General features: G+C 40.1%; 1 protein-coding gene across 1 annotated transcript in view; it reads left to right on the top strand.

Annotated features, from left to right (window-relative positions):
* Positions 1-19,390, top strand: part of LOC127412629 (DNA-directed RNA polymerase II subunit RPB2) — a 39,491-nt gene extending 20,101 nt beyond the window's left edge. The window contains exons 11-25 of the mRNA XM_051649171.1: positions 1,408-1,551; positions 1,653-1,792; positions 1,967-2,078; positions 2,185-2,339; positions 2,445-2,643; positions 3,073-3,241; positions 3,442-3,538; positions 5,292-5,386; positions 5,733-5,983; positions 11,454-11,543; positions 11,894-12,001; positions 12,182-12,295; positions 13,195-13,355; positions 13,638-13,833; positions 19,080-19,390. Of these exons, the coding sequence (XP_051505131.1) occupies positions 1,408-1,551; positions 1,653-1,792; positions 1,967-2,078; positions 2,185-2,339; positions 2,445-2,643; positions 3,073-3,241; positions 3,442-3,538; positions 5,292-5,386; positions 5,733-5,983; positions 11,454-11,543; positions 11,894-12,001; positions 12,182-12,295; positions 13,195-13,355; positions 13,638-13,833; positions 19,080-19,169 (2,121 nt within the window). The 3' untranslated portion in view covers positions 19,170-19,390. The remainder of the gene's footprint in view (positions 1-1,407; positions 1,552-1,652; positions 1,793-1,966; positions 2,079-2,184; positions 2,340-2,444; positions 2,644-3,072; positions 3,242-3,441; positions 3,539-5,291; positions 5,387-5,732; positions 5,984-11,453; positions 11,544-11,893; positions 12,002-12,181; positions 12,296-13,194; positions 13,356-13,637; positions 13,834-19,079) is intronic.
* Positions 19,391-19,431: the final 41 nt, after the last annotated feature.

The following is a 19,431-nucleotide window of genomic DNA, read 5'->3' as shown; positions in this document are numbered from 1 at the left end:
ACAAGCTTGGCACACCTATTTTTGGGCAGTTTCTCCCATTCTTCTTTGCAGGACCTCTCAAGCTCCATCAGGTTGGATGGGGAGCGTCAGTGCACAGCCATTTTCAGATCTCTCCAGAGCTCTGGCTGGGCCATTCAAGGACATTCACAGAGTTGTCCCGGAGCCACTCCTTTGTTATCTTGGCTGTGTGCTTAGGGTCGTTGTCCCATTGGAAGATGAACCTTCGCCCCAGTCTGAGGTCCAGAGCGCTCTGGAGCAGGTTTTCATCAAGGATGTCTCTGTACATTGCTGCATTCATCTTTCCCTCGATCCTGACTAGTCTCCCAGTTCCTGCCGCTGAAAAACATCCCCACAGCATGATGCTGCCACCACCATGCTTCACTGTAGGGATGGTATTGGCCAGGTGATGAGCGGTGCCTGGTTTCCTCCAGACATGACGCTTGCCATTCAGGCCAAAGAGTTCAGTCTTTGTTTCTCAAGGTCTGAGAGTCCTTCAGGTGCCTTTTGGCAAACTCCAGGCGGGCTGTCATGTGCCTTTTACTGAGAAGTGTCTTCCGTCTGGCCATTCTACCATACAGGCCTGATTGGTGGAGTGCTGCAGAGATGGTTGTTCTTCTGGAAGGTTCTCCTCTCTCCACAGAGAAATGCTGGAGCTCTGTCAGAGTGACCATCGGGTTCTTGGTCACCTCCCTGACTAAGACCCTTCTCCCCGATCGCTCAGTTTGGCCAGGCGGCCAGCTCTAGGAAGAGTCCTGGTGGTTCCAAACTTCTTCCATTTATGGATGATGGAGGCCACTGTGCTCATTGGGACCTTCAATGCTGCAGAAATTTTTCTGTACCCTTCCCTAGATCTGTGCCTTGATACAATCCTGTCTCGGAGGTCTACAGACAATTCCTTGGACTTCATGGCTTGGTTTGTGCTCTGACATGCACTGTTAACTGTGGGACCTTATATAGACAGGTGTGTGCCTTTCCAAATCATGTCCAATCAACTGAATTTACCACAGGTGGACTCCAATCAAGTTGTAGAAACATCTCAAGGATGATCAGTGGAAACAGGATGCACCTGAGCTCAATTTTGAGTGTCATGGCAAAGGTTATGAATACTTATGTACATGTGATATTTTTAATTTTTAATTTTTAATACATTTGCAAAGATTTCAAACAAACTTCTTTCACGTTGTCATTATGGGGTATTGTTTGTAGAATTTTGAGGAAAATAATGAATTGAATCCATTTTGGAATAAGGCTGTAACATAACAAAATGTGGAAAAAGTGAAGCGCTGTGAATACTTTCCGGATGCCCTGTATTAACATGATTGAGCTTAACTTGTATTGAAACCAGAACATTCCTTTTATGTAATTGCAAGGTACTTGATTTCTCACGTTGACATTGTTCTTGTACAGGTGTTGAACAGGTTGACCTTCGCCTCCACTCTTTCCCACTTGCGTCGTGTAAACTCTCCTATAGGACGAGACGGCAAGCTAGCCAAACCCAGGCAGCTCCATAACACACTGTGGGGTATGGTCTGCCCTGCTGAGACCCCGGAGGTAGGACCCTTAAACACCCCACAGACAACTCAAGATTCAGGGTCATTTACTAAATTTCAGTTGTGTTAGAGAGATAGAAAGTAAATAATGTTTTGTTCCAGGGTCATGCTGTAGGTTTGGTGAAGAATCTAGCTCTCATGGCCTACATCTCTGTGGGATCTCAGCCCTCCCCAATCCTGGAGTTCTTGGAGGAATGGAGTATGGAGAACCTGGAGGAGATCTCGCCTGCTGCCATTGCAGAGTGAGTGTCATCCTAATCTATAGGGGGCAGCACCAGACTGACAATTCAACCAACTTCACTAGCACAACATTTTTGTGGTTGCACAATGCTGTTCGTCTGTTTGTTTATATTTTATTATTTATTTTGGTGGAAACTGAGATCTAATGCCATGTGAATGTGTGCTGTTTCCCCTAGTGCAACGAAGATCTTTGTGAACGGCTGTTGGGTGGGTATTCATAAAGATCCTGAGCAACTGATGAACACTCTGAGAAAACTAAGGAGACAGATGGACATCATTGTGTCTGAGGTGTGGCATCATAACTGACTTAAACTAACTCTTGCGTCACTTGCAGTTTAATAGCAGTTATTAGTGTACTCGGAAGAGTTGTGATAGTATTTTCACTGTGGCCCAGGTGTCGATGATCAGAGATATTCGTGAGAGGGAGATCAGGATCTACACAGATGCTGGCAGGATCTGTCGCCCGCTGCTCATTGTAGAGAAACAGAAACTACTGCTGAAGAGACGACACATTGACCAGCTGAAGGAGAGGGAGTATAACAACTACAGGTACATTCATGCAAAAAGAACATTATTTCAAGCTGATTACAGTCCATTTATTGGTTTACTTCCTGTTTTCTTACCATTTTAAAAGAGTATCAATCTCTTGTGCAGTTGGCAGGACCTAGTAGCCAGTGGTGTGGTAGAATATATCGACACACTAGAGGAGGAGACTGTGATGTTGGCCATGACCCCCGATGACCTTCAGGAGAAGGGTGTGGCTTATTGTTCCACTTATACACATTGTGAGATCCACCCATCCATGATCCTCGGCGTCTGTGCCTCCATTATTCCCTTCCCTGATCACAACCAGGTACTCCCCCATGTGGATCAATACAATATTTATTTGACAGTCTATTTTATTGCGTCTAATTAAATCTAATCTACATTAATCAATTTTGAGATTTATTTATATTTAAAAATACATAGGTTCTGCCATTACAAGTGGTTTTACTTGAAAAAATAGACAAACCTATGTAGAGTATTGGATATATTAGTTCTGAAATGTAATCTGTTACTGATTACACAGCAGTCTTTTAAGATTACACTTGTTTACATTTATGTAACCTAACTTCATTACTTTTGAATTACTTATTGCATGTTTTGATAAATTGAGTTTTAAATGTATTGTTTTTTCATGTACTTTATTTATGTAATCTGATTACGTAATCCATATTGCATGTAGTCCATTAATACACAACACTGTTATGTAGTATAATGATTGCCTTTTCCAAATCCACAGTCTCCCAGAAACACATACCAATCTGCTATGGGTAAACAAGCTATGGGAGTTTACATTACCAACTTCCATGTGCGTATGGATACTCTGGCTCACGTGCTCTACTATCCCCAGAAACCCTTAGTTACCACCCGCTCCATGGAGTACCTGCGCTTCAGAGAGCTGCCAGCAGGTAGTGCTGCCGCTGAATCTATTCCTTAAAGGGATATAAACAGACGTGGTACTACTTCATGATTACACAATTCAAAAAACTTCTTTTAACTTTTGAGTAATGCATGCATGAATTAGTAAACCATAAACATGGCATTAAAATGGTTTTGGACTGCATATATGGCACCGTAGTTTGAAGACGGTAACTTATTTTCTCTTAAGGCATCAATTCTATTGTGGCTATTGCATCATATACTGGATACAACCAGGAAGACTCTGTCATCATGAACCGCTCAGCGGTGGATCGTGGATTCTTCAGGTATCTGATCCTCTGAATAGATTTCAGCTGGAGAAGTTTGAATCTGAAACTATGTTTAAAAATGGCCTACAGTTGAAGTCAGAAGTTTACATACACTTAGGTTAAAGTCATTAAAACTAAATTTTTAACCACTCCAGAGATTTCATATTAGCAAACTATAGTTTTGGCAAGTTGTTTAGAACTTCTACTTTGTGCATTACATGAGAAATGTTTCCAACAATTGTTTACAGACAGATTGTTTCACTTTTAATTGACTATATCATAATTCCAGTGGGTCAGAAGTTTACATACACTTAGTTAACTGTGCCTTTAAGCAGCTTGGAAAATTTCAGAAAATGACAAGCCTTTAGGCAGTTAGCCAATTTGCTTCTGTTAGGAGTTGTACTGAAATGGAGGTGTACCTGTGGATATATTTTAAGGCCTTCCTTGAAACTCAGTGCCTCTTTGCTTGACATCATGGGAAAATCATAATAAATCAGCCAAGACCTCAGAAAAAAAATTGTGGACCTCCACAAGTCTGGTTCATCCTTGGGAGCAATTTCCAAACGCCTGAAGGTATCATGTTAATCTGTACAAACAATAGTATGCAAGTATAAACACCATGGGACCACTCAGCCATCATACTGCCCAGGAAGGAGATGCATTCTGTCTCCTAGAGATGATCATAATTTGGTGCAAAAAGTGCAAATCAATCCCAGAACAATAGCAAAGGACCTTGTGAACATGCTGGAGGAAACAGGTAAACAAGTATCTATATCCACAGTAAAATGAGTCCTGTATCGACATAACCTGAAAGGCTGCTTAGCAAGGAAGAAGCCACTGCTCCAAAACCACCATAAAAAAAGCCAGACTACAGTTTGCAAGTGCACATGGGGACAAAGATCTTACTATTTGGAGAGATGTCCTCTGGTCTGATGAAACAAAAATTTAAACAGTTTGGCCATAATGACCATTGTTATGTTGAGAGGAAAAACGGTGAGGCTTGAAAGCCGAAGAACACCATCCCAACCATGAAGCATGGGGGTGGCAGCATCATGTTGTGGGGGTGCTTTGCTGCAGGAGGGACTGGTGCACTTCACAAAATAGATGGCATCATGAGGAAGGAAAATTATGTGGATATATTGAAACAATATCTCAAGACATCAGCCAGGAAGTTAAAGCTTGGTCGCAAATGGGTCTTCCAAATGGACAATGACCCCAAGCATACCTCCAAAGTTGTGGCAAAATGGCTTAAGGACAACAAAGTCAAGGTATTGGAGTGGCCATCACAAAGCCCTTACCTCAGTCTGATAGAAAATTTGTGGGCAGAACTGAAAAAGCATGTGCGAGCAAGGAGGCCTACAAACCTGACTCGGTTACACCAGTTCTGTCTGGAGGAATGGGCCAGAATTCCAGCAACTTATTGTGAGAAGCTTGTGGAAGGCTACCCAAAAATGTTGACCCAAGTTAAACAATTTAAAGGCAATGCTACCAAATACTAAAAAAGTGTATGTAAACTTCTGACCCACTGGAAATGTGATGAAAGAAATAAAAGCTGAAATAAATCATTCTCTCTACTATTATTCTAATATTTCACATTCTTAAAATAAAGTAGTGATCCTAACTGACCTAAAACAGGGAATGTTTCCTATGATTAAATGTCAGGAATTGTGAAAAACTGAGTTTAAATGTATTTGGCTAAAGTGTTTATAAACTTCTGACTTCAACTGTATTTACCAAAGTCGTGTTTTGATTGAAATGTCTCTGATTTCAGATCAGTGTTTTACCGCTCTTACAAGGAACAAGAATCAAAAAAAGGCTTTGACCAGGAAGAGGTCTTCGAGAAACCCACCCGAGAGACCTGTCAAGGTGCCAGTCCTAAACTGTGTTCAGGATGGAATGCAAATGTATTACTTGCTGCATGCTGTGGAGTATATACTCTATACTCTCTATGCTCGCTGACAGTGGAATATTGTGCAAAGTGACAATATTACAGTTAAAAATAACATGAAATCCAAGTCCAGTTAAATTTCAGGAAAATACCTTGTTGTGCAATTCTGTTAACAATTGTGCCATACAGTATATAACCTCAGAGAACGTGCTCTATCGCGTTGCACTTGGTTAGAACTCAAACTTCAGCAGTTAAGCACTTTGTAGAGTTTATCAGTTAGGTTAAGTATGCTTATCTTTCCTTTTTTTCCATCTTGTTTTTAAGGTATGCGACATGCCATCTATGACAAGTTGGATGATGATGGATTGATTGCTCCTGGTGTGCGTGTATCTGGTGAGGACGTCATCATTGGCAAAACGATAACGCTTCCTGAGAACGACGATGAGCTGGATAGCACTAACTGCCGCTACATTAAGAGAGACTGCAGCACTTTCCTGCGCACCAGCGAAACTGGCATCGTGGACCAAGTCATGGTCACACTTAACCAGGAGGGCTACAAGTTCTGCAAAATCAGAGTGTGTATTCTTTAAACTCAATGTTGTTTCCTTATCAAAGGGATAGTTCACCCAAAAATGAAAATTCTGTCATCATTTACTCATGCTCATGCCATCCCATATTTGTATAACCTTATTCATACTGTGCTCTGATCCCGGAATATTGGCGGGATCAATGCCAGGGAGCCTTCTGTGTGAACACAAGCCGGTGCCATAATGCCCGGAAATTTTATCCCGGGATCAGACCCTAGTAACATTGCCGGGGTCAATCCCGGGACGTGTCTGTTAGCCCTTTTCCACCGGAATTGCGACGTTTCTCGTGCTGAGCCTGTGCTCCGCTGGTTCGCGTATGGGGCAATCTGGAGCCTATCGTAAACCAGCAGCACTTTTCCACTGACCTGAGAGCCGAACGGTGACATAACGGGTTACTGTCTACGTTGTAGTTTCCCTTGACTACCTGAAACATGGCATGTCACAGTGTGTTTGTATACAGCTTTTACTCTTGTTCTTTGAGGACATATTTAAACATATGGATTAATGCAATCCATTGTTATTACATAGCTCAACAAGATTGTCAGAGACGATACTACACTAAAGACGACGGGTAATGTAATTACATTATATTGTATGAACTATGGCTTAACTTGTTCAGTTCTGTAAACTGTTGCAGTGGAATCATTATTAACATTGGTGTAGCAGATGGTTGTATCTGGATTTTTGCCATAGCATATAATATTATTGATTGAGAATCCCACCGTTGTACTTAACAGATAGCCGCGATCTTCCAAATTTAGTGAGTAGCTGGTCAAAAATCCCCTTACAGAACAAAACAATGCACAAAATAAGATGACAACAGTGTAAGAAAAGCTAACAAAGTTGGCAAATATAATAACTTACTGAGATCAGCTGCAGAGGACACTGGCGATTCACTGTATATCATGAGTGTTACTGGCTGAATTCAATGCCTTGGTTAGTTAGCAGGCTGGTCGTTGTCTGAGTACAAAACATCGTTGCTTCTTCCACTGTTGCTTTAGCTTATGTCTTTCTTATGTCCCTGTACTCCCTTATGTGTTTTTTAATTTGTTTATGATTTGGTCAGTTGTCCGATTGAAGGTGGCGTGCATCATTGTGTACTGTATCTTCATTCTCGTAGAGTATTTTTTTCCTTTGTGATCTCTCTAGTTTAACTCGGATCTTCGTAAATACCATATCGCAAGTAGATCACTCGTTTCATCATGTTACCTGAGCGCTTTTGATGTCTGATAATTTTGTGGGTATTTTATTGTTGTTATAGAGCAAAGAAGTACTCCTTGCTGCAGATGGTAGCTACCGTTTTTTTTTGGGGTGGGGGGGGGGAACTTTACCATTCAGGGCTCGACAATAAGGACTGCCCGATGGCCTGGGGCCAGTATGAGAGAGATTCGGGCCAGTGGCTAGAACTGTCACTTGCCTGATCGGGCCAGTGCTGCATTTATAATATTAGTGCAAGCAAACAACAAGCGAGAGAGCACAAAAATTACACTGAGCAAACAAAGTATTGTAACCGATGAGCAAGTGCGATTCTATTTAGCTCGCAAAGATGCATGAGATCATAATATACTGGACGCACCAAGGCACAGTTGCGTGCACACATAAGAGGATGCAGACACTGAGCGCACTCTCCTAGAACTGTCCTTGCTTTTTTCGGAGTTTCTTAGCAGCAGCTATTACCAATGTGAAGAAAATAGCAGGAAAAACCCCACTTTTGCACGTCTTGCGCAACATTTTATGTAGGCATGTCCCCCGCATATTCCGTGTTCATAGTGCGCGAAATCCCCACATTTTTTGTTTTTACATGTTGGTGAAAAGTAGTAATCCACACATTAGAACACAAGAAATCAACAGTTTCTTTCTATAGGACTGAAAATCCATGTCTCTCCGTGCATATGTCTCATCATCATCTCTCTCCGTGCAGCGCAGACTGTTTAACATGCATGCGCTCTCGTAAAGGGACAGAGCGTTAGTTTTATTCCCACTGTAAAAAAAGCACATTTTATCTCATTAATTTGCCTTTAGAGATGAAGCGCAGAATGAGACATAATAAACTTTGTTAAACCCTGATTATACACGTGCCTGGAAATCACGAGCTGCTCAGTATCCAAAATGTAAGTATACATTTAATTAGGTGATGTTTCAAAACGTAAATGTTAATTTAACATGATAATGGCGTTTGATATGAAAAGAAGCAAAACCGCTATTATTATCAGAGCTGTTCAGCTGCAGGTTGAAGATAAATATTTAAAACTGTCTACTTCATTTCATCCTCATAAAACACCTGCTACATGTCGCATTTCTGGACCATACAGGTATTTTTGTTTTTGTGCTTTATATGTCAGTCAGTGTTGTCTTGTTTGTGTTGTCTGATTTTATGTTTATATCCACATTCTTAATTTATAGATTAGTCATATCTACCTGCTGTATGTTACACAGTCACAACCAATTTAGTTGCAAGTCTCCTCTCTCAGGGATTCATATGTTTATTACATTCAGCCAATAATCAAATATTTAACTCAGTGACTAAATCTTTGATCCTGTGTGTGAAAACACTACACATGGCCAAAAGTTGCATGACAGCATGACTAAACAGGTGACCGAAAACCTGTCATAAACCGTAGTCATTTTTTTTGTTTACGGCATTGTGTGAAGAAAGTCATACACATCTGGGATGGCATGAGGGTGAGTAAATGATGAGAGTTTTCATTTTTGGGTGAACTAACCCTTTAAGTTGGTCTTAAAAGTTCAGCTTGGGTCAAAAATGCCACTAAATATTGACAAAAATGCCCCAGAAATTCAAAATAAGTTCCCTCTTTTTTTTTCTTTTTTCTTTGTATCGTCTGATATATTTGCTAAGATTTTATTGTAAGCCTAATGCACATTAATACAAAATTTAAGTTTATGCTGATTTATTTTTATAGGTATCAGTCTTACTGAATTAATTTGAAATTCATATAATTAATTGATTAAACTACTTAAAGGTTGACTTTATATATATATATATATATATATATATATATATATATATATATATATATATATATATATATATATATAAATGCCCTCATAAAAGCTAGATCCAGGGAGCAAACAAAAAAAGTTTCTGACACCGCTTCTGTGGAACACATAATGAGAAATGGTGAAGATTGTACTGTCTACTCTATTCCATATAATGAAAGGGAATGGGAACTTAGGATGTCAAGCTCCAAAATGTCAAAATATAAGTCTTCTAAAGCCATACAGTATCTTTGTATGAGGAACAGATTATTCACTAATAATCTTCTCCTACAGAAGTTCTGAAATGGAATTTAAAAAAAAAATTTAAAAAAAAAGTCATAATGGAAAACGCCATTGGTCCTCTTATTTTTTTTAGCTTGAGTCCCCATTCACTTTTATTGTTTAGTAAAGAGTGGCCAGTACATTCTTCAACCTTTCTCATTTTGTGTTCCACGGAAGACAGTAAACCATACAGATTTGGAGCGACATGAGAGCAGTTACAGTTACATACACTTAGGTTGAAGTCATTAAAACTCATTTTTTTAACCACTCCACAGATTTCATATTAGCAAACTATAGTTTTGGCGTTTAAGACATCTACTTTGTGCATGACATGAGTAATTTTTCCAACAATTGTTTACAGATTGTTTCACTTTTAATTGACTATATCACAATTCCAGTGGGTCAGAAGTTTACATGCACTAAGTTAACTGTGCCTTTAAGCAGCTTGAAAAATTCCAGAAAATGATGTTAAGCCTTTAGGCAATTAGCTTCTGATAGGCTAATTGGAGTCAGTTGTAGGTGTACCTGTGGATGCATTTTAAGACCTACCTTCAAACTCGGTGCCTCTTTGCTTGACATCGTGGGAAAATCAAAAGAAATCAGCCAAGACCCCGGAAAAAAAACAATTGTGGACCTCCACAAGTCTGGTTCATCCTTGGGAGCAATTTCCATACGCCTGAAGGTACCACAATCATCTGTACAAACAATAGTACACAAGTATAAACACCATGGGACCACGCGGCCGTCATACCGCTCAGGAAGGAGACGCATTCTGTCTCCTAGAGATGAACATAGTTTGGTGCGAAAAGTGCAAATCAATCCCAGAACAACAGCAAAGGACCTTGTGAACATGCTGGAGGAAACAGGTAGACAAGTATCTATATCCACAGTAAAACATGTCCTATATGACATAACCTGAAAGGCTGCTCATCAAGGAAGAAACCAATGCTCCAAAACCACCATAAAAAAGCCAGACTACAGTTTGCAAGTGCACATGGGGACAAAGATCTTACTTTATGGAGAAATGTCCTCTGGTCTGATGAAAAAAAAAAAAAAAAAAAGGAACTGTTTGGCCATAATGACCATTGTTATGTTGGGAGGAAAAAGGGCGAGCCTTGCAAGCCGAGGAACACCATCCCAACCGAGAAGCATGGGGGTGGCAGCATCATGTTGTGGGGGTGCTTTGCTGCAAGAGGGACTGGTGCATTTCACAAAATAAATGGTATCATGAGGACGGAAAATTATGTGGATATACTGAAGCAACATCTCAAGACATCAGCCATGAAGTTAAAGCTCCGTCGCAAATGGGTCTTCCAAATGGACAATGACCCCAAGCAAACCTCCAAAGTTGTGGCTAAATGGCTTAAGGACAACAAAGTCAAGTTATTGGAGTGGCCATCACAAAGCCCTGTCCTCAATCTGATAGAACATTTGTGGGCAGAACTGAAAAAGCATGTGTGAACAAGGATGCCTACAAACCTGACTCAGTTACACCAGTTCTGTCTGGAGGAATGGGCCAAAATTCCAGCAACTTATTGTGAGAAGTTTGTGGAAGGCTACCCAAAATGTTTGACCCAAGTTAAACAATTTAAAGGTAATTGCTATCAAATACTAACAAATTATATGTGAACTTCTGACCCACTGGGAATGTGATGAAATAAATAAAAGCTGAAATAAATCATTCTCTCTACTATTATTCTGACATTTCACATTCTTAAAATAAAGTAGTGATCCTAACTGACCTATGACAGGGAATGTTTGCTACGATTACATGTCAGGAATTGTGAAAAACTGAGTTTAAATGTATTTGGCTAAGGTGTATGTAAACTTCTGGCTTCAACTTTAAATAATTGCAGAATTAAAATTTTTAGGTTAAATATTCCTTTGAAAATATATATTGATAGCAAATGGGGAATAAATCAGCAGGTACACATAGTTACATAACATCAGATAAAATTTATTGGTGTGCCATACACAAACGCATGGCATTTAAGAGTTTGGATAGTTTATGCAATTACCAGCAATGCATTTTAGACCGTCCTTTATATCTCTTAGAGTCCAGCAATATTTCATGAATGTTCAGTGTCGTGTTGACTAATTTATTGATAAGAATGGGCATTGATCGATTTGTTTGTAAATACACTCTGGTAGTGAAAGCAATTGTTTGTATTCTCTGCAGGTCCGTTCAGTTCGTATTCCACAAATCGGAGACAAGTTTGCCAGTCGACACGGTCAGAAGGGTACCTGCGGTATCCAGTACAGACAAGAGGTAAGATACAAATGACATTGAAAGATATTTCCAGACAAAATGCAAGATGCAAAATAACTTTGAAAGGGGTTACTTTGTGCCCATTTATTACAAAATAACTGCCCGTGAACTGATTTCTGCTAAAAGGACTTTGAAGTCAAGTCACTTGCTGTAGCCTTTCCCATCTGCTCTTGTAATGCAGTCCATTTGGTGTGTAGGCTAGTTTTGTTTAGACTAGCCTGCAGTCGAATGTCTGTACACAGGATGTGCCTCCTAAACAGTGCCTGATAGTTGAGAAGGCATTGTAAAAAATTACTGTGAAACCCAAATGCAGGTGCAGAGTTTGTCTGACCTGAACTGTCTTTCTTCAGGACATGCCTTTCACATGTGAAGGAATCACCCCTGACATCATCATCAATCCCCACGCCATCCCATCCAGAATGACAGTCGGCCATTTGATCGAGTGTCTGCAAGGGAAGGTACTTTGTTTGTGCTTGTCCTTCCATATCGTTGTTTACATTAGCAACAGATGTTTACTGTTGGGACATCTGTCTGTAATAGGGTGCCACAAAGTTGAATCATCTTGACATGTTTGGTCTTTTTCACATGGTAAATGTATAACAGTGGTAAACACTCACAGTGTTTTCTCTTCTGTTCAGGTTTCCGCCAACAAAGGAGAGATTGGTGATGCCACGCCATTCAACGATGCTGTGAATGTACAAAAAGTCTCCAACCTCCTGTCAGAATATGGTTACCATTTGAGAGGCAATGAGGTGAAGAACTTGTCCTATGTTTTATAAAACAAATTACTTGGCCTCTTAGTTTGTGCATACCTGCCAGTGTGGCATCACTATTAAAAGTGAAGTTTGTCATCGAATGGATTTCAGTTGGTAGACAGCAGCCAATAATACAAAAACAATTAACATCGAACAAAACAAAAATGATCTTCTAAGCTATTTATAAAAGTAGAACTATCTGCCAGAATAAAATTAATAAAATTGTCTATCATGCAAATAAATTCTGAACACTGCCCTAGTCTTCCATTTATTGGAAAAAACAGGCTTACTCAGAGGTAGCAAGTTTATGGGATAGGAGACGGGATTTTTAAAGGAATATTTCTGGTTCAATACAAGTTAAGCTCAGTCGACAGCATTTGTGGCACAATGTTGATTACCACGAAGAAAAAAGAACAAAAAGAAATGGAGCCCGTTCATAAACGTTAAAATACACATTGTTTCAAAAGTATAGCCACAAGACGTAAACATTGTGTTAGCATGACTTTAGTGTGATAAAATCTCTTACAGGGTAAAGTCAAATATTGCAACTTTACCATGACGACACAAATGCTGTTAAACCCTGTGATTTTATTACATTAAAATCAAGTAGAACAGAGATTTTATTACACTAAAATCATGTTAGCACGGATATTGTTTATGTTTTGTGGCTATACTTTTGAAATGGTGAGTTTCATTTCCCCATTCACTTCCATTGTAAGTGACTTAATGTAAAAAATAATTTGTGTTCTGTGGTAACCAACATTATGGTACAAATGCTTTTGAGCTTAAATTGAATTGAACCTGGAACACTTCAACAAAAAAATACACTTTTTAAACAATGATATTGAACTCGCAATATTAAATCGGAGTGATCATGATTGTGCTTTGTGTTGTAGGTTTTGTATAATGGTTTCACCGGCCGTAAGCTCACTTCTCAGATCTTCATTGGACCCACATACTACCAACGCTTGAAGCATATGGTGGACGATAAGATCCACTCCAGAGCCCGCGGGCCGGTCCAGATCCTAAACAGACAGCCCATGGAGGGCAGATCACGGTGAGACAGCACCGTTACAGGGTCTAACTGAATTGGGACAAAACCAATATTACAAATCATATTAACTTCTTTGAAATTTACACAGTATAATGCTAGTTTGATTGAAGGGCCAAAATGTTTATACCTTTACACTGTAAAACCCAAAGTAGCTTTAGAAGTAAATCATTAAATTCAGATTGGTAATATGTAATATAAAATAGACTCCCATTCTACAGTAACCTAAAGTCATCACTCTGGTCTTTTGCATGGGACTCATTTGCTTCACCCTGTTTTCTCATTCAGTGATGGTGGGTTGCGTTTTGGAGAGATGGAACGTGACTGTCAGATTGCTCACGGTGCTGCTCAGTTCCTGAAAGAGAGGCTTTTTGAGGCTTCTGACCCATACCAGGTCCACGTCTGCAACCTGTGTGGTCTCATGGCCATCGCCAACACCCGCACACACACATACGAGTGCAGGGGCTGCCGCAACAAGACACAGGTGAGCATGTGCTTACAGTGGCAAGAAAAAGTATGTGAACCCTTTGGAATTAGCTGGTTTTCTGCATTAATTGTTCATAAAATATGATCTCATCTTCATTAAAGTCACAAGTATAAACAAATCACAATGTGCTTAAGCTAGCAACACACAAACAATTATAATAGTTCATGTCTTTATTGAACACATCCCATTAAACAGTCACAGTGATGTGGAAAAAGTAAGTCAATCCCTAAGCTAATGATGACAAAAAAAGCTAATTAGAGGAGTTGTTGGCAAACCTGGCATACAATTAATGAAACAAGATTGGAGGTGTGGGTTCGAGCTACTTTGACTTACTAAAAAGCAATCAAACATTTAAAGTTTGAAATTCACAGTCGCATCTGCTGACGTGGACCATGCCTCGCAAAAAAGAGATTTCAGAAGACCTACGATCAAGAATTGTTGCTTTGCATAAAGCTAGAATGGGTTACAAAGTTATCTTGAAGAACTTAGATATTAATCTGTCCACAGTTAGACAAACTGTCTACAAATGGAGACTATTTAGTACTGTGGCTACTCTCCCTAGAAGTGGCCATCCAGCCAAGATGGCTCAAAGGGCACACCGCAGAATGCTCAGTGAGGTGAAAAAGACCCTTAGAGTGACAGTTAAAGACTTGAAGGAATCATTAGAACTGGCTAACATCTCTGTTCATGAGTCTTCTATAGAGAAAACATTAAACGGGCATGTTGTCCATGGCAGGACACCACGAAGGAAGCCGCTGCTTTGCAGCAAAAACATTGCTGCATGCCGTTTACACGACAAAGTTTTCAACTAAAAACGGAAAACTTTTTATGCATTTTGGCTGTTCGTTTACATGACAATGGCGTTTTGGGGCCTGAAAACTCAAACATTTGAAAACAGGTTTCAAAATGCACGTTTTTGAAAATGATGCTGTTATCATCTCCGTGTAAACATACAAAAAACGCACATTTGTGAAACGATGATGTCATGCGCATGCATATTACGTGTTCAGTCTATAGGCATGCACGCAAGACATTCAAAACTACAGTGGTGGACCACAGGACTGTGTTTGTGCTGCTCAAGATTTTGAGTTTATTGACACTTCGCCAGCAAAGTAATTGTAGTAATAAAGCAACCTCAATCGTTCATCCAGACAAAATTGCTCGATGCTTTTGCCATCTCCATTGTTTGTATTCACCACTCTGTGGAAGAATGCTTATGTGCGCAGGCATGTAGTGTTTCTTTACAAAGTGACATCGCCAACTACTGGCCTGGCATGTATAATACAGCGTTTTTAGTCATTTTCGCAGATCCATGTGATCGGGGATCATTTTGACAACGTTGTCGTCTGTATGTGAATGTTTTCAAATATGCAAAGGAAAAACGTTTCTGTTTTTAGTACATCGTTGTCGTGTAAACGTACCTTGAGGTTGAATTGTTTGGGAAGAACACACAGCACTATGTTAAGTGTAAAAAGTGCACCGCCTACCAACATGAAAACGGTGGAAGGAGCATCATGATTTGGGGCTGCTTACAGTGCATCCGGAAAGTATTCACAGCGCTTCACTTTTTCCACATTTTGTTATGTTACAGCCTTATTCCAAAATGGATTAAATTCATTATTTTCCTCAAAATTCTACAAACAATACCCCATAATGACAACGTGAAAGAAGTTTGTTTGAAATCTTTGCAAATGTATTAAAAATTAAAAATTAAAAATATCACATGTACATAAGTATTCATAGCCTTTGCCATGACACTCAAAATTGAGCTCAGGTGCATCCTGTTTCCACTGATCATCCTTGAGATGTTTCTACAACTTGATTGGGGTCCACCTGTGGTAAATTCAGTTGATTGGACATGATTTGGAAAGGCACACACCTGTCTATATAAGGTCCCACAGTTAACAGTGCATGTCAGAGCACAAACCAAGCCATGAAGTCCAAGGAATTGTCCGTAGACCTCCGAGACAGGATTGTATCGAGGCACAGATCTCGGGAAGGGTACAGAAAAATTTCTGCAGCAGGTCCCAATGAGCACAGTGGCCTCCATCATCCATAAATGGAAGAAGTTTGGAACCACCAGGACTCTTCCTAGAGCTGGCCGCCCGGCCAAACTGAGCGATCGGGGGAGAAGGGCCTTAGTCAGGGAGGTGACCAAGAACCCGATGGTCACTCTGACAGAGCTCCAGCATTTCTCTGTGGAGAGAGGAGAACCTTCCAGAAGAACAACCATCTCTGCAGCACTCCACCAATCAGGCCTGTATGGTAGAGTGGCCAGACGGAAGCCACTCCTCAGTAAAAGGCACATGACAGCCCGTCTGGAGTTTGCCAAAAGGCACCTGAAGGACTCTCAGACCATGAGAAACAAAATTCTCTGGTCTGATGAAACAAAGATTGAACTCTTTGGCCTGAATGTCAGCGTCGTGTCTGGAGGAAACCAGGCACCGCTCATCACCTGGCCAATACTATCCCTACAGTGAAGCATGGTGGTGGCAGCATCATGCTGTATGTTTTTCAGCAGCAGGAACTGGGAGACTAGTCAGAATCGAGGGAAAGATGAATGCAGCAATTACAGAGACATCTTTGTTGAAAACCTGCTCCAGAGCACTCTGGACCTCAGACTGGGGCGAAGGTTCATCTTCCAACAGAACAACGACCCTAAGCACACAGCCAAGATAACAAAGGAGTGGCTCCGGGACAACTCTGTGAATGTCCTTGAATGGCCCAACCAGAGCCCAGACTTTAACCCGACTGAACATCTTTGGAGAGATCTGAAAATGGCTGTGCACCGACGCTCCCCATCCAACCTGATGGAGCTTTAGAGGTCCTGCAAAGAAGAATGGGAGAAACTGATAAAAAATAGGTGTGCCAAGCTTGTAGCATCATACTCAAAAAGACTTGAGGCTGTAATTGGTGCCAAAGGTGCTTCAACAAAGTATTGAGCAAAGGCTGTGAATACTTGTGTACATGTGATTGTTTTTATTTATTTTTTATTTTTTTATTTTATTTTATTTTTTTATTATTATTTATTTTATTTGTTTTATAAATTTGCAAAGATTTCAAACAAATGTCTTTCACGTTGTCATTATGGGGTATTGTTTTTACAATTTTGAGGAAAATAATGAATTTAATACATTTTGGAATAAGGCTGTAACATAACAAAATGTGGAAAAAGTGAAGCGCTGTGAATACTTTCCGGATGCACTGTAGATGCCAAAGTGCTGTACATTGAACATAAAATATAAAACAACTGTAAACACATCACACAATAACCAAAATAGTAGGAAATGGGGGGAAAAGACAATGCCTATCAAGTATTAAAAGCCAATGAAAAGTGTGTTAATGTAATTTAAAAATACAAATAGAAGTGGAGGAACTTATCTCAAGAGGTAGACCATTCCACAACCTCTGACCAGCAACTGAAAAAGCCTGATTCCCTTTAAGCTTTAAGCGCGATCTGGGAACAGACCGTAGTAATTGATTGGCCGATCTTCATGATCTACATGAGTAATACAAATGTATAAGCTCAGTGAGGTAACCAGGGGCCATACCATTAACCACTTTAAAAACAAATGACAGGAACTTGTATTGAATTGTATTGAATGTAGTGAAGCCAATACTGGTGAAATGTGGTCCCTCATCTTAGTATTTGTGAGCAGCCTAGCAGCTGCATTTTGGACTAGCTGCAACTGTGACATAGATGAATGACTAGTCCCCAAGTAAAGAGCATTGCAGTAGTCGAGGCAGGAAGAGATAAAAGCGTGTACATCTTTCTCAAGATCACTGAATGATAAAAATCTATTTCATGTTTGCAATGGCTCTTATTTGATTAAAAACAACTTTTCACAACAGCCATAATCCATTTGTCAAATTTTAGTGCTGAATCAAAAACAACTCCCAGGGGGCCTGGGTAGCTCAGCAAGTATTGACGCTGACTACCACCCCTGGAGTCGCGAGTTCGAATCCAGGGTGTGCTGAGTGACTCCAGCCAGGTCTCCTAAGCAACCAAATTGTCCCGGTTGCTAAGGAGGGTAGAGTCACATGGGGTAACCTCCTTGTGGTCGCGATTAGTGGTTCTCACTCTCAATGGGGCGCGTGGTAAATTGTGCGTGGATCGAGGAGTTTAGCATGAGCCTCCACATGCGGAGTCTCCGCATTGTCATGCACATCGAGCCACGTGATAAGATGCGCGGATTGATGGTCTCAGAAGTGGAGGCAACTGAGACTTGTCCTCCGCCACCCTGATTGAGGTGAGTAACCACGCCACACAAGGACCTACTAAAGTGGTCAAAAACGAACTAATTTCCTTTATTTTTACCAGCAAAATATTTCCAGAACATTTCACAAATATCCACAGAGGGGTTTAAATCAACTCTCTCCGGGTTCAGTAATCTATTAATGGTGTTGAGCAACACTATGGGAGACTTGGAGTGCAAAGAAATAATATTAGAAAAATAATTTGCTCTTGCAGCCTTCACAGCTTTTTGATATTTCAACAAACTCTCCCTCATAATTTGATGTGAAACATGCAATTTATCTTTTTTTCCACCTCCGTTCAGCCTTTCTGCACTCCTATCTGACAGCACGAGTAGCATTGTCTGGCCCTGGTTGACCTCTAACTGTGTTCTTTATGTTTTTATACAGAGCAATAACATCCAAAATATTTGAACACACAGAGTTAAATACAGTAACTAGCTCATCAGTACCTGCCTTAAAAGAGGGAAACTCAACAAATGATGTAAAGGAGTCTAGCATCTGTGAAAGCTGTATATGTAGATGAAGTGATCAATCTAGACCAGTAAGCAGAAAGCTGAGAGCTAGATGATCCACAATTCAAAGTGACATTAAAAATCACAGGCATATGATCAGACAAACAGTAATTACCAATATCAACATTACAATTTTTAGGACTTAAAGATCAAACCAGATCCAACATGTGACCCTGCTCATGAGTAAGGCCTGTGACAAACTGAGTGAAATTAAAAGAATCTACTAAATCTAAAAACTGTGATACCAAAGGTTTGTCTATACTTGTGACTTTAATGAAGATGAGATCACATTAGCTAATTCCAAAGGGTTCACATACTTTTTCTTACCACTGTATGTAATCTAATAAGATGGGTAATGTAACAGTCATTAAAAGTTGTTCAAATTACTTAAGCTTACCCTCTGATGTCACAACATCTTTTATATACTTTAATTTGGTGTCTCAAGTGACTACTTTTCCTGCTATGCTCTTTCAGATCTCTCTGGTGAGGATGCCGTATGCCTGTAAGCTCTTGTTCCAGGAGCTGATGTCTATGAGCATTGCCCCACGGATGATGACCAGCTAAATTCCCCCACACAGCTTAATCATGGCAAACAGGAACCCGAGGGGACGGGCACAGCACTTTCTGCAGTGGCTGCTGGGCTTGTGCAGTTTTTACAGTTTTGTTGTTTTTCATGTGTCATCATTGGGGTGAACAACTCAAACTCCCTGTTCCAGAACAAAGTAAAATAAAACTTCTTTTTTAAATATTTGATTGCAAGTTGTCAGTTTCTTTACTGTATGCTTAAGGTGCTTTAAAAACATGTTTTCATATAATGTAATAGAAT

The sequence above is a fragment of the Myxocyprinus asiaticus genome, chromosome 22 (assembly GCF_019703515.2).
Source record: "Myxocyprinus asiaticus isolate MX2 ecotype Aquarium Trade chromosome 22, UBuf_Myxa_2, whole genome shotgun sequence".
NCBI classification, from domain to species: Eukaryota; Metazoa; Chordata; class Actinopteri; order Cypriniformes; family Catostomidae; genus Myxocyprinus; species Myxocyprinus asiaticus.
Note: the sequence above shows the minus strand (reverse complement) of the source record. Positions and strands in the feature narration are given on the sequence as shown.